This window comes from Sminthopsis crassicaudata, chromosome 5 (assembly GCF_048593235.1).
Source record: "Sminthopsis crassicaudata isolate SCR6 chromosome 5, ASM4859323v1, whole genome shotgun sequence".
Taxonomy (NCBI): Eukaryota; Metazoa; Chordata; class Mammalia; order Dasyuromorphia; family Dasyuridae; genus Sminthopsis; species Sminthopsis crassicaudata.
The window spans coordinates 67,757,388-67,773,452 of NC_133621.1; the positions used below are offsets into that span (position 1 = coordinate 67,757,388).

The 16,065-nt window shown below is 36.5% G+C and overlaps 1 protein-coding gene across 1 annotated transcript in view; it reads right to left on the bottom strand.

Moving 5' to 3' along the window:
• Positions 1 to 11,679: 11,679 nt before the first annotated feature.
• The window catches only part of EPC1 (enhancer of polycomb homolog 1), a 60,471-nt gene continuing 56,085 nt past the window's right edge, over positions 11,680 to 16,065 (bottom strand). The window contains 1 exon segment of the mRNA XM_074267066.1: positions 11,680 to 13,043. Within this exon segment, the coding sequence (XP_074123167.1) occupies positions 12,971 to 13,043 (73 nt within the window). The 3' untranslated portion in view covers positions 11,680 to 12,970.

Below are 16,065 nucleotides of genomic sequence, written 5' to 3' on the forward strand. Positions count from 1 at the left end.
TAGCTTGATCAAGGTTTGCCTTTTGGGGGGACAGGGATTGTGAAGTGTTGAGTTGTGTTGTAAGCCCATGGGTAGAGGTCAAAATGAAGAAGAATAGATTTAAGGAGTAGTGAGACATTGTGGAAAAATCAAATAATCAAAAATTATGATCTGTGTAGTGATAAAAAAATTTAATAACTTCAGATAGCCCAGTTTCAATTGAATGGAGATTGTGAAGTGAGTGTTTTGTGATAAAATAGAGGCAATGAATATATGAAGTTTTTTCCTAGGAATTTGTTAAAAGGAGAAGAAATTCATTTGAGGGAGGAAAAAAAGGGAAAAGTAACAGGTTTTTTCTTTTTCTTCCTCCCTCCCACCCTTTCTCCTTCCCTCCCTTCCTTCCTCTCTACCTTCCTTCCTTTCTTTTCCCTTCCCTTCCTTTTCTCTTTTTCTCTCCTTCCTTCCTTTCTTGTTCTCTTTATCTTTCTTTCTCTCTCTTCCTTCCTTCCTTCTTTCCTCCCTTCTCTCTCTTTCTTTCTCTTTTTCTTTCTTTCTTTCTTTCCTCTTCCTTTCTTTCTCATTCCTTCTTTCATTCCTTTCTTCTTTTTAAGAGCAGAGAATATTGCTTGTAAGCAGTGGAGAAGAAACATGTGGATTGAGAAAAATAAATGATTAAGTTCCTTAAACAGATGGGAGGAGATACTTTGTGAAAGGAGAAGATATTTGAGAAACAAACTTATACAAGGTTACAAAGAGATATTTCTAACTTTCCAAAAATTTATATACTGAACAAGGAAGCAAGCAGGTAACAGAGAAGGAATCTAAAAACATGACATAATTCTGTAAGAATAATGCTAGCAATGTGAAAGTTTAGAAACAACTAAAGTTAGCAAGCATAGTGAGGAACAACAAAGGATGACTTTTAACTACATGGGGGGGGGGTGAGAGAAGGGAAGATCAAAGAAGGGCCATGGCTGCTGCTCTGAGTGGATGGGATTGCGGAAATTGCTGAATAAAGAAAAGGTAGAATTGTGTGATTTGTACTTTGCTTGTTTCCTCTGAAAGAAGAAAGATCATTGCATTTGAAATGCATTAATCCATTAATGGTAATTAATTTGGAGCTGATACTCAAAATAAGAGAGCATCTGGTGAATTCAAGTCACTAGGTCCAGGTAAAGTATATCTGTGATACTGAAAGAACTAGTGGATATGTTTGATGAGATACTGTATATGATATCCAAAAGAGGATGCAGAATATTAAAGATTTTACCAATCTACAAGAAGATAAATGCCTGAAATTTTAAAAAAATAAACCTATTATTTATTTATTTTAAGATAATTTTTTTCTCAATGGGTTAGAGAGAATTCAGAACTCAAAATTTGTAAGATTCATTCTTAAATTTTTTTTTGAGTTCTGCATTCTCTCCCTCCTTCTTACCCCTCATTCATTGAGAAGGCAAGTAATATATCAATTATAGAGATGAAATCATGTAAAGCATACTTCTATATTAACCATGTTTCAAAGCAAGACAAAACAAAACAAACAAGAAAAATAAAGTGAAAAAATTATGCTTCAATATGCGTTCAGATTTTATCAGTTCTCTTTCTGAAGGTAGATAGCATTTTTCATCACAAATCCTTCAGAACTGTCTTGGAACATTGTATTAATCAGTGTAGCTAAATTTTTCACAATTAACCATTATCATAATATATTGCATTAGAGGAGATAATATCTCAATTTTTAAAAGAGAAAATTGAATGGAATATTCTAGCTATTGGTTAAGTGAGTTTGATTGATATTCCTGGCAAAATTATAGAACATATAATTTCAAATGTGGGGGCAAGTACTCAGAGAAAGGAAGCAGGGATCATCATGAACTAGCATAGCTTTATTCAGAATATATTTTGACAAACTTATCATAGTTCCTTTCTTGATACAGTTACTAAGCTGGTATATTAGAAGAGTGCTGCGGATCTAAGAAAAGTACTTGAGAGAGCCTTTCATATTATTATTATTATGGAAAAGATGGAAGGATATGGGCCAGATGACAGGATGAGCAAATTTGAGACTAATTGAATAGTTGAACCCAAAAAATAGTTAACAATAATTTAATATACAGTAAGACAAATCAGCAAATATTTCTTTCATCACCTTGAGGACATAATCCTACACTATCTTGGTCTTTGGTGGAGACTGAGGGCAGGGAGAGAGTGGGATGGAATTAGGGTCACAATTTAGAACATCCAGTTCATGTCTACAGTTGGTATTGTTGGCAGTACTTAGTTTCAATTTTCTAAGTTTTAAATAGAGAGAGTTGGACTCGATGGCCTCTGAGTATAAATTTATGATACTCTCATGTTCTCAGGAAAGTTGATATAGTTGATAGTATAGTCAAGAGATCTGGATTTGAATCTTGTTTTATTAGCTGTGTGGTCAAGGGAAAACTCATTTAACCTCTCTGAGCTTCATTTTCTGTCTGTAAAATGGAATTAAGGGGAAGCATGATAGAGTGGTGGGTCTGGAGTGAGTCAGGAAGACCTGATTTCAAATCCAGTCTCAGAAACAAGTTGTGTGACCATGGGCAAGCCACTTATCCCTGTGGAACTGGAGAGGGAAATGACAAATCACTCCAGTATCTTTGCCAAGAAAATCCCATACATCATGAGTAGCTGGACATAATTGAAATGATGGAAAAAAATTGATATTAGGCTGTTACATGTAGCTCATGGGCCTATTACATGATAGTTGTGGGATACAAATACTGAAAAAAATGAAAAAAACTGAACTCAAGGAAGCGCTTTGCATGTTTTTAAGGTCTTTATATATGCTAGCTGTTATTATGATTATTAATGGTAGTAATAGTAATAGTGGATCCCTTGCAAGTCTGATTTCACATAACAAAACCTTTTCTTTTCTATCCCTCACATACATGCTTAGTCTTTGAAAAGATCTTCTATTAAATATCAAATAAAAGTCACTTGGCAAATAATGTGCTAGAAAAATAATTTTATACTCATAACCAATGGACGGGAGCAAGATGGTGCATCTCACAGTTTTCCTTCAGGTAGAGGCTGCCTTATGTAAGGAAAAAAAAATCATGGTAAGTAATCATTTTGCAGCTGGAGTCTGAATTAGAAATTTAATCACTGAAAACTGGAAAACATCTGGCCCCAGCAGACTTCCTGCTGAATTTTATATGGCTTTCGAAAAGAGGAGGAAATACAAGCGCAAATAAGCCATAGGGCAAAAACCTAGTGCAAAACCAAGGGGTGTGTGTGTGTGTGTGTGTGTGTGTGTGTGTGTGTGTGTGCCCCTTAACTATCTGGGATCTCAGTTACCTCGTTTCTAAGTGCAGATCTTCTCAATCTGCTCAGTGCACGTGTAAGTTTGGGAGCTTGTTTCTGATTATGATGACTTGAGGTTGGTACTAAGTCTTCTCATTGACTGTGGAGTCTTTAGAACTGAGGATTCAGAAAACTCCTGCAGAATTGAATGTATAGTATAGAATTGAATCCAACTTCTCCCCCATCCCCCAATCTCTCCTTCATTTTCTGTCAGGTTGGAGTCAGGGAGATCCCTTTGAAGTGCCGAGTCGGAGAGAGACAGCCGGCTGTATTCTCCCACCTGGCCACTTCCTGTCTGTGTAATCCATGCCCCTTGTTTGTTCATGTATGTGTGTGTTTACTCTTTCCTGATTTTAGATAAATCCTAAGGAATTCTGAGATAAGTCTTGTCAACCTTTTGAGATAGGAGTCTTGACCTGTCACTAAGTTGACCAGATCTAGGGATCCCATGGAGGGAAGAGTCGGTAGCAAGTCTAGTGGAGCTGATTAACAGCAGCCACAAGCAAGCAGCAAGCTTGAGACGGATGTGGGAAAGGCAAAGTCTAGAAAAGTTGCAGAATGTGCAACGGCATGGTTAGCCCAGCAGCAGCCAGGTGTGATGAGGGAATCTGGTGGTTCAGTGCTGGAGTCACCCCAACAGCAGACTGACCCTTCCAGCCATGATCCAGAAGAACCCAGTTTAGCAAAGAAGAGACTAGTCAGTCCATCAATAATGCCCCACTCTACTACAAATTTAATGGGGAGTCTGCAGAGAAAAGGACTGCGGTAATCAGAATTTGTGAGTGACTTTTGCAACACTTATCTTCTACATGCATTCTTCACTACTGCTATACTTCAAGTTTGAGATCATTCTCCCTGAAGTCCTTGTGTATACAAGGGGAAGGGGAATGAGAGAAGGGGCAACCCGTAACAGATACAAGGGTCAGGGATGAGCTTTATTTATTTATTTTTTAAGAGAGGTATGTTTCCATGAGAATAAGAAGACAGAAAGAATGTGAGATGAAGGTCTATAGGATGGAGGGGAGGTTCTTAACAATAGAGAATGCGGTCCAGAGTGTACAAGGAATGGATGGGCAGATGATTGCAGTAGGACTGAGACAGATAAATGTGAGAGTGGGAGATGTAGCAGGCTTTTTTTTTCCTGCCTTAGGAATCAGTGACTGATCTCAGACAGCAAGGGAGCAAGATGTGGGAATTTGACAGCCATGCGATGGGAGAGGAATTAGCTAATCAAAAACCCCAGCCTCTCAGGAGTGACTGCACGAGACAACAGTGATATCAGCTCCTAGTCTTTGTTACTGAAAAGTCTGAAAATCAAACAATTGACCAATAAATATTCACTAAGTTCTTACTATGTATCAGTCACTGGGCTAGGTGATGCAAAAGTAAACAAAACATTCCCTATATGCAATCTTACACTCAAATGGGGAAGATAACAAGTACAAATATAAGTGAATGTAGCATAAATGGATAGTAAATAAATAGAAATAGATGTGAAGTAGTTGAATACAAGAGTTTGAATGGAAGAGAACTAGGATTTAAGGGAGGGCGTCATGAAAGACTTTGTCACAAACTACCAATCACAAATTGGGGGCTTTGTGTATGTGCTCAGCTAATTCAGGAGTCTTCCCAGGTTTTTCCCTTTTAGTACTTTCATTAGCAGATTAAAGTCTAAGGGTCAAGATGTTCTTTTACAATTCACTAGCTTCATTTTAGTTTGCATCCCATTCAGATCACTTTCTTCTCTCAATGTTCTTATTATTCTCTGGCATTTAGGTTAAAAAAAAGTTGCACAAATAGAATAAAAAGTTAGAGTGAGGGAGGGGACAGTCTAGCTCTCTCATCTCTGAGCCTGGATTTCACAGGTATACTCAAAAGACAAGCATGTCCCGAGTTCACAGGTTTAAAAAAAAAAAAAAAAAAAAAGGGCCTCCTTGAAGGCCCAAACATGCTCTGAATAAAGGCCCTGTTTGAAGCCCTCATGGAGTGTTCAGCTTCCTTCTCCTGGTCAGTCCACAAGGCAGAGGGACTATCGTCAAGTACCTGTTGTGCTAACACAGCACTCCAATGGGAGGAACAAAGGACTATGTCGTCCTTTTAGAGGTCCTCAGGCACATTTGATGCAATCTTTTAAAAATGCCTTTACAATAATGTAAAACTATTTAGTCTCATGCTTCCTATTTCTTTGTAATCTCCAGATATGGGAAAGGGAGGGAAACATATGCCAGATGCACAGTGGGAGATCTGTGCTTTTTCCAGTTATCCCAACAAAAAAATTTTTTTTTCTCTGAGCTTGTTTTTGATGTTTACAAATTTAATTTTAATCACAGGAGCATTGGTAGCATCTATTGACTAGAGAAATTTTCAGATATTCTATTATCTCTTAAGAGATAACTCCTAAGCAGTTCCTCTCAATATTTTTAGCATCTTTAAAACTGATTTTATATTTTCAAAAGGCCTACTTTTACTTGCTCTTTTTTCTTCTTAGAGTTAATTCTTGCTTGAAGTCTTTAATTATAAAAAATGCATATTATTTACATATTTGAGACTATCTATTGAGATGCCTTAAATTATTTTTTGCTTTTGATACTTTATTTCACTTCTTCTATGGCATTTTAAAAATTGTAATAGCACTCTGCTTTGTTCATTTACTTTTTGTCTGATCATTGAATATTTTTGTGAATGGTAGAACTGACCTGGCAAAAATCTGATTTCTGCTCTCTCCTCTCCTCTCTAGTGTTTAGGCCCAGAAATGACTCTTCATAGATTTGTTTCTCTCTTTCCTGGGTATATATATATAGGCAGAGAGTGAGAGGGAAGGTAGTTTAGCTGTGATCTTTTTTGTTTTAGCCACCTCTATTTCTTATCATCCTTGGGAATGGAGAAGGGGGAGAAAGGACTTAAATCAACTATCCTCAACAATTACAACAGTTACTTTTCAGCCTAGGGATAATGTGATTCTTAGATCTATATGCCCAGGCTGGCTACATTGTTCTAATGCCAAATATGCATTTGCCAAAAAGACTATATTATGGAGAACTCACACAGGGCAAATACTTACAATGTGGTCAGAAAAAGCAGTATACAAGGGCACTCTCAAGGTCTCTCTTTAAGAACTTTAGAATAGATTGGACAACATGGAAGACACTGGCACAGGGCTGCCCAGCATGGCAAGCCCTTATCAGAGAAGATGCTGGGTTCTATGAGCAAAGCAGAATTGAATTCACTCAGAAAAAGTGTGAATGCACAAAGTTAGAGAATCCACCCAAAATTTTATAGGGACTATTTGTGTCCAACCTGTGGCAGAGCATTCCAAATTCTGGTCACAGTCAGACACACTAACTTGACTCAATATAATGATAACACTTTGGTCTCCTTCAAGAACAAAGGACAATAACTGATCAACTGATACCAATGAAAAGTTAATGGCACCATAATACCTCAAAGCCCCCAATTAGGAAAAATCCTAATATTCAAATGTTTAGCTCTCTGCTCTAATTTAAATTTTCCTATTATCACCAACTAATCTCAGCTTCTCCATGTATGAGACACAGGGCACAGGAAACATTTAGATTAAAGAAATGAGCACAGTCTTATAATATCTGTTACCAAAAAGCCAAGGGAAAGGGTAATAGGGACAGATCAGACCTATTCTCAATCATGAAGAAGTAAGTACAACATTTAGCTTCAGCTTGAGTTTTCTGAGGTATTTGTGGCGACCTAGTCTCTTCTGTCACTTCTTGTTTCTCCTTTTGGTTTCCTCTGCTCCCTCCTCTCCCCCCCCCCCACTTTGATCACTAGTTGTTTTCTAGTTAGATTTATTAACTCCTGAAAAAAGCTACAGACACTATCGCTTTATACTCCCTCGCACACAACTCCTAAATATGATTCAACTTCCTCCAAACTGAAATCAAGAGAGCCATTTCAGCTCAACAGCACCTCTCTTGCTCTTGTTGAATCTCTTCCCCCTGTGTGTCATGGATACTTAATCTCTTGCCAAACCTCAGCCCTGCAACCCTTACCTACTGCCCCTACTTCTCCTGAAGAGCTACTGAATTCAAGTCCCACAACTATAGACTGACTCAATTAGGTTCTCAGTGCAACAAAGTGGTCCTTTTATTCTTTCCTTATTCCCTACTTTATCGTTCATAGAAACTATTCCAAATATTCTCTTCCTTCTTCAAATCTCCCATATCTCCATTTAACCCCTTATCAGTTGCAGACCTCAATCCCTAAGAAAACAGACCTTTAAATGTGATCTCTATCTTTTCTCATTCTCTTCATCTCAAAACTTTTTGTCACCATTTTTCAGTCTCCATTCCCCTCACCCCAACCTGCAAGTCTTTTTGCCAACCACTCTACATATACATCTTATCATCTCCCCTCATATTTTCTCTAATTGCTTTCTCCTTCAATTTCCCCCAAACTTCTCTCACATCAATTGCTCCCTATCCAGATATGCTTTTCCTACTTAAAAATATAAACATTTTCCTAAGACCCTACCATCCCTTATCTGCTATATCTCTTCTCCCCTTTCCCTCAAATGTCTTTAAAAAAACCCCAAAACTTGTCTATACCTGCCTACACTTCTACTCTTATCTAACACCTCACTCTTCTGACTTCATCATGACTGAAACTGATCTCTAAAAATTACCATTGATTTCTTAATAGTCAGATGTGATAGTTTTTTTTTTCCTTTCTTAATCCCACCTGCTAATTTGAATATTGTTGACCAGGGCTTTTTAAACTTTTTCCACTCATGACCCAAAGGATGTAGGCACATGAAAAGTATAAAAATCTAACATTTACTAATAACAAATCATAATTTCACAAGCCCCACATTATGAGATCCCATATGAGGGCATGAACCACAGTTTAAGAAGCTGGCCTGTTGAGCATCCCTTCCTGGATCATTATCTTTTCTCCAGGATTTTGTAGCTGTTTTCTCCCGGTTCACTTCCTACTTTTATGATTACTTTTCTTCAGTTGCCTTCACAGGTTCATCATCTACATCAAGCTCTTGTGGGTGTGGTCAAGGTTTTATTCTAAATTCATGATCCAAGACACAATGAATTACTAGAAATTTTCCTAACCCTAAATAATTCCTAAAACTGATTTTTGAAGATCACAAAATACAAAGACTTAATCTTAACCTGAATATGTATGCATATGTGTAAAATATAGATGTGAAAAATATATTTTTATACATGCACATATATAGGTGATATATTTGTATATGTGCATGTATAGATAGCAAGCCATTTAACCTGAGCTTCTGTTTTCTTATCTGTACAATGAGAGATTGAACTAGATGTCCTTTAAGATATCTTTCAATTATAAATCCTGTGATTCCACATGCTCGGACATAAGTTTGAAGTCTTTGTATTTCACAGATACTTTCTAGACTAAAGCAGAGGGGAGGAAGCTTTTTTTTTTTTTTTTTTTCCCCCTCCTTATGAGCCATTGAGTCCCAGGAGAAAAAGCATATGAATTAATTTTACAAAGAAAAAGCAAGGCACTTTTGTTGTCAAGAGAAATAGAAGACAATTTCCTTACAGAAATATAGATCCATGAAATCTTTAAAAGTTGGAAGGAACCTCAGAATTCATCCAACCCTGTCTTCAAAAGGCCTGGGGCAGCTGTTCTATTCTCCAGGAACCCCCAAGTATCAGCAGACCATGGTTTGCATTCCTACTTTAGAATGATAGCTGAAATTCTCCTAGCTCAGACTAGAATTCATCGACTCTAGATGCCCTCAACTCTTAGCTTATGTTTCAGTTCCTTGTTGATCATTTTGTTCTCTTCTTTACGGTCTTAAGATCATAAGATGTTAGCATTGGAAGGTATTTTAGAAATCTAATAAACTCTCCTACTTTTGCACAAGGAAACAAAGCCACAGAAAATTATTTGTGTACAGTCACACTGGTTGTAAGTGGGAGAGAATTTGAACTCAGGCAGGCCTTTTGATTGAAAATCCAGTATACCATACTGCCTCTCTCCCATACCCTCCCTAAAAGTAGTCCTCTCATCCTCTTTTTACCTTACCCCAAGAGTAATCCTACTTTTAATCACCAATCCCTTTGCCCCTAATATAGCTTTGAAAATCCTTAAAATATCAGCCTTTTTTGAGGCTATTCAAACGCAGTTCTTTTTCATCTGATTATCTTTAGCTACAGACCTTCAATAAATACTTGAGAACCCAGAGTTTAAAGCACTGGGCTGGGAATAAAAGTTGTTAATACCCTGACAGAAATAACAAGATAGATACAAAAACATCAGATATCTATCTAGATTCTGTTGCTCAGAATACGTTCCTTAAGGGGAGTGACTCATATATTTGTCTTTATAGCCTCAAGATCTAGCATAGTACATTTAATACACAGGTGCTTAATAAATGTTTGGTAATTAGAATTTAATAGAAAAGTGAAAAATGAGTCTCTAGCTCCACCCCAAACTACATTTAGCATATAAACATGTTCACATATCACTGTGGCTTTTGCATGAAGGAAAGATGTTTTGTTTATACGATATCTTCTGAGAACAATTTAAAATGATTTTTACAGTTCCAACTTCTCTTAAATTGCACTTGATAGAACACATTACCTTCTAAATATCTTTTTTTGGTTTTAAGTTACTACATACACACACACACATACATATATACACACTACATGTGTGTATATATGTTTTTATATATATACATATATATAGTATATAGTAAATATTATATATAAATTTATGTGTGTATGTGTATACATAGATGTATCTTCAAAGTAACTTGACAATTCTTTGTCAGGAAATACCTATCAAAGATTTTTGGTTTCAAATCATTTCTAGTCAAAGGGTAAGAGTCTTATAAATAAGTTTTTCTGTCTAGAAAAATCTACCTATTTATCTAATGAATCCCTAGATAAAATTAGATGGAAAAGGTACCAGATTCAATCTCAAAGGACCAAGATTCAAATCCTGCCTCTATATAATACAAACTTAGACACATCTTTCTGGCTCTCAATTTCATCTACATAATGAGGGGACTGAATTAGATGATTCCTGAAGTCCATTCCAGTTCTTTTGACCTAAAATCCTACAATTTAGTAAGTTTATAGAAGGTCAAAAGTTTTCATCCAACTTATACATTTTTCTTCCTTTTTTTGCTTATGCATTTTGTTCAACAGATACCTCTGTTCCACTTTTCTTCCAGTTTTAGGCCAAGTGACCTCCCACGTTGCTTTATGAAGAAACCTCTTCCAGACTGGAAATATTGGTTCAAGGATTCCTTTCTCCACATTTCTAGCTGCCCTACTGATAAGCCCAACCCAAGAGAAACCAACAAAACAAATGTATGTATTAGTAGCCTATGTTCTAGGGATATTAAATTCTAGTCTTTGTATGGTCACTTAACCCACAATTCAGTGCATTGTCAATGTCAAGGATTTCAGAGACCTTAGAGGAAAGTATCCAAGAATCCACAATCAATTTCACACCTTTTTTCTTCCACTCCTCCCCCGGGGTGAATTTTTATTTTCCCCAAACATTCAGAATTAGTGAGGATGGACATCATTCTCCTGGGCAGGGGTAACCTCAAGGCTCTACTGAGAAGGGTCCATGAAGTAGCTGAAACCAGACTGCCTGTTCAGTAGTCCAGATGTCAATGAGCAGGTAGAAGGTTTATGTGTAGGCTCTAGCACTTAAAGCACAGAACTGAACAAAAGTTTATACAGTCACGGATATCAGCCAACTGGGGACCATCCACTACTACCTACCAGCTACCCCTTAGTAGAAGACTACTGTTGAATGACAGGGCTAAGTACCTAGAGCTACAAGCACTACCTATTTCTGCTGCTTTTCCTTAAAGCCACAGAGAGTGAGCAGTCATTAGCAGCTATGGGCCTTAGGATAAATCCATTTTATACAACAATCTAGCTTTCTCAGAAATTAGGCAGTTTTAAAGCAAAAGAAAAGGGTTTCCATTTCAACAGCTTCAAAGGCCATGATGGAATTTCTTAATGGACTTGGGGCAATTTATACTATGAAATTGCTGCTAGGTTTGGATTAGTTCAAGAGTGAAGGGGTTGCAATAGGGTGGCCCTGAGAGAGACCTAAGTTAAGTTGCTTTGGAGAAAACTAGAATTGATTACCTTGGAAATTTATTACTCTCAGTTACTTCTCAAAAGTATTGGCATAGAACTGAAATCCCAACTACCCACAATAGTGACCTTTGGTTTGTACCATGATTTTAGTGATGAATTAAGTGTTCCATCCCCAGCCTCCCTCCTTTTATTAGTCACAACTTTTAAATTAATTATATAACAGAATCTATATTGAAAAGAAAATTGAACACCACCACACATTAGCCAACATGTAATGCCCTGGGTTTATTTTGTGAGAGTTCTGTCACAATTTTTCCAGGTGGGATTAAAAACCTTAAGGATAATGTATGCCGTTGGCCTGGGCATTCAGACTTCGGTACTGACAAAGCACTAGTCTAGTAGTCGTCTGTTAAGTACCATTCTCTTCACAGAAGAGAGGTCAATATTTCCAAAGGAAGGCACCCGAAAGTTGTGGTTCTGGCCTTGCAGCCTTCTGGAGAATCTTAAAAGGAAAAAAGCTGGCTGGCTGTTTTTAGAAACTGGAATGATGATACACGTACAGCAATTACTGCATTCTTCTCCCTTATATCCTTTTTCTGAAGAACAAGTAAAGAATGAAGTCTTTTAAACAATTCGACAATTAAAAAAAATACAATTTTGTGTGCTAAAAAAAGGGCAAGACAACATAAACTCCAGTTGTAAGGACTCCATTTGCATACTTGATTTAACACTTTTTGGTGTGGAAGGAAATGGGACTACTGGGCTGTTTGTGGAGCAGCAACATAACCTTAGTGCTTTCAGTACCAGAGACCACCCACAGCTTTGTGGGCGGGTGGGGATGGGAAGATTCAAGAGACTTCAATCTTTAGCTTGTTACTTGTCTTAATGAGAGTAGACCAGGAAGATCCCCATTTAATAGTACATTCCCCATTTTAAACTGATGCCTTTTTTTGTTTAATTCTGTATGTATGTCACCATTTTTTTTCACATGATACACAGAAAACTCAGGGACCCAGAGGGGAACCAAGTTATGTTATACCATTTACAAAATACCAAGGAGTCCACAGCTACCTAACACATTTACTACAGCACAGGAACCAATGAAGGTACAGTGTACAAAAAACTGTAAACACGGCACAATAAATAGATAAAACAGCAGGTTCCGCACCATGCACATGATGTGATGACACTTCATCTCTATACAATCTCACATCTCACACTCTTTGTTGCAATTTGTTTCCCTCCCTCCCTCCCCCCACCCCAAGTGCAAAGCATCACAAATGAACATTTCTGTATTCAAGTAACATATATACAAGGGTATTACAAATATGCAGTACTGTACAGATAATTGCTGTATGCTTAATTTACAGATGTTGATTCTTTCCTATTAACAGTAAGAAAAGAAAATCAAAGCATGAGAGATGTGCATTGCTGTCTAGTCCCCACAGCTGCCACGGAAACGCATGTGTTGCATCCCATCATCCCTTGCATTCAAAATGCTACTGATGCATAGCACCTAATCAAGTCCCCAAGGCTGCAGTTCATTCCTGTGGAAACTACGTCACCTCCATTGCGACTGTATTGTCTGCTATGTTGTTCAGTGCTGGCTTTTCTGCTTCATGGTTTTCCCTGTTAAAAAGATACATTGTTTACTTAACATGTAACACAAAAATTCAAAGACCAATAACACTTTCACCACAAAGTTTGCTAAAGTTGTAATCATTTTATTTATTAAATTATTTATTAAAAATTTATTTAAAAATTTATAAAAAAAAGAAAGGAAGATTATGCTAATTATGCTAATACTAACCCCTCTCAGATTAAATTATTAACAACAGTATATAAATATTTATTAAATAATCAATTTTTAATCTCCTATGAAACTTAGTCAATAATGTTGCTGATAATACATTTGAATAACTTATGAGAATTTTACTAAAAAGACAATTCATTTTATTTATTAAATTATTTATTAAAAATTTATTTAAAAATTTATAAAAAAAAGAAAGGAAGATTATGCTAATTATGCTAATACTAACCCCTCTCAGATTAAATTATTAACAACAGTATATAAATATTTATTAAATAATCAATTTTTAATCTCCTATGAAACTTAGTCAATAATGTTGCTGATAATACATTTGAATAACTTATGAGAATTTTACTAAAAAGACAATTTATTTGAGTTTTAATTCATAGTTTCAATCTTCTGCAAAACCTGTAGATAATGCTAAATGGCACCTTTAATTTTCCTTGTTTTGACCCTAATGAGATATGTCAATGGGTGAAAAAAATGCCTCCAAATTAATTGGAGAAGAGAGAAGCAAATAATAATTAGACCTTTAGAACAGTCCCATTCTAAAGCTAGACTTTAGAATTAAGAATTTTGTTTAATAATGGAATATGAAAACATTCACTATAGAGCCTCTGAACAATCAAAACCATTTAAGAAAGAAAGTGCAAAATACATATTAAATAGTTACATTTGAGGTTCAGATTTAACATTTTTATTATAGTTTACCAGACAGAGTATACAAATTTGGTTAACTTATTTCTACCATACCATAAACTTGTTTCAAGTATATCTTATATAGTTATATTTAGAGATAAAAAGCTTTTCTCTTCTAAAATGGGCAGATTATTTTTTCCAAGAATCTCTAGGTCACGGGCTTTATGAAAACACTGAAGTGATGTGGGACTGCAGACACTTGGATCTTGGTTCTGGCTCTAATGATTATGTGTGTCTCACTTGACCCCTGGAACCATCAGTTTCCTCATTTATAAAATGGAGAGAACTGCTTGACGACCTTCTTTCCAGCTCTAAAACAACCACAATCACAACATTTTTAGGTAAGATGACATGAAAGATTCAATCTGCCCTCTTAGGTGCTGTAACATTGGTACAAAATAAGGTGGTGGCTCGCCTAGAGGGATAGTAAACTATCTGCAAGGTTTATGGGAGCAGAGAAAAACTACTAAAGAAATCACCTACTATTCACATTACTTTTGTCATTTTAAAGATAAGCAGTGGCTTCTAAACGGTAATGCCATACGGTATATTCTGCTTTTGTGATTCATGCATGCAACCTCTCTCTTTTTTTCCTAGATGTGAATTATGCAAATCTCTTGTTCTTATAGGGTCCATTATAGACAAAATAGGAAAGAAAAGGAATTGAAAATTTAGGAAAATTAGGAAATTTACATTACAATTAATTGTAAGGACTAGAATGTATGTAAAATAATAATGATGACAGTTTACTATGTGCCAAGCACAATGATAAATGCTTATAATTATTAGCTCACTTGACCTTCACAAAACAAACCTGCTAGATAGGTTCTATCATTATCCCAATTTTACAGATAAGTAAACAGAAGCAAACACAGCTAGTAAGTACATTGAGGCTGGATCCAATCCTGATAAAGGACAGATATGGGCAGCCTTGCCTGGAATCAGGGAGCTGGAATGACATTTTGAAGGTACATTAATAAAATCAAAGAATAATTTTTAACTAAAACTTATTTTGAATTTCTATCTACTCCTTGAACCATATCTGCCTATAAGTGTTTTTTGAATTTGTTACTTACCCCACCCTCCCTCTTTCCTTTTCCACTGCTACCAGCCCAGGATCACAGTGCTTAGAGCTAGCAAGGAACTCAAGAGATCATATAGGCGAATCCCCTTACTTCACTTATTCTAGGTCAATTTGTTAGTATTGTTGTCCAACTCTTCATGACTCCATCTGAGGTTTTCTTGGCAGCACCTAGAGTAGCTTGTCATTTCCTTTTTCAACTCATTTTACAGATGAGGAAACTGAGGCAAATACGATTAAGTGACTTGCCCAGGGTCACATAGCTAACGAGCATCTGAGGTCAGATTTATACTCAGGAAGATGGATTCCAGGTCACAAACATTAAGTAACAGAACTGTCATTCACATACCAAATACAGAGCTCTTCTTATACTGTGTTTCAGATCCCTATCACCTCACACCTGAGAGGTCACAATCATCTCCTAAAAAATGTTTCCCTGTCAACCTACTGCTTTAGCCTTGTTTCTGGCTGCTTTCCTTCCCAAATCCTCCAATTAGAACCAGACAGGCTTAGTCATTGTTTCATTAAACATATTTTCATGTTTTTCTGGGCAGTCAGGTGACATCGTGGATAGAGCACTGGGCCTGGAGTCAGGAAGACCTGAGTTCAAGTCTAGCCTCAGATTTGTCACACTAGCTGTATGAGGCTAGGCAATATGCAATTCAGTCATTTACTGACCTTTGCTAATTGCTGTAGAGATGAAACAAATCCAACAAATGTGTCCTAAAGATTATTATTGGCCATAACAAAAAGAAAAGGCAGAAATATCCCAGAGTCATGATATGGATTGAAACTCCACAGTATTGCTTCAAAATTTAAAACAATATTTTGTACATTTAAAAATATTGAAATATTCCCTAATTCAACTGCCAAGCTAAATAAAGAACTGATTTAAATCTATATTTTATATATATATATGTGTGTGTGTGTGTGTGTGTGTGTGTGTGTGTGTGTGTGTGTGTGTTTATATGTCAATATACAGAGAGAGACACAGAAACAGATAGAGGTGGCACTGTTACAGCTGTCACTGTTAGGGGTGCCTCTGGGAGCACCAACAATTG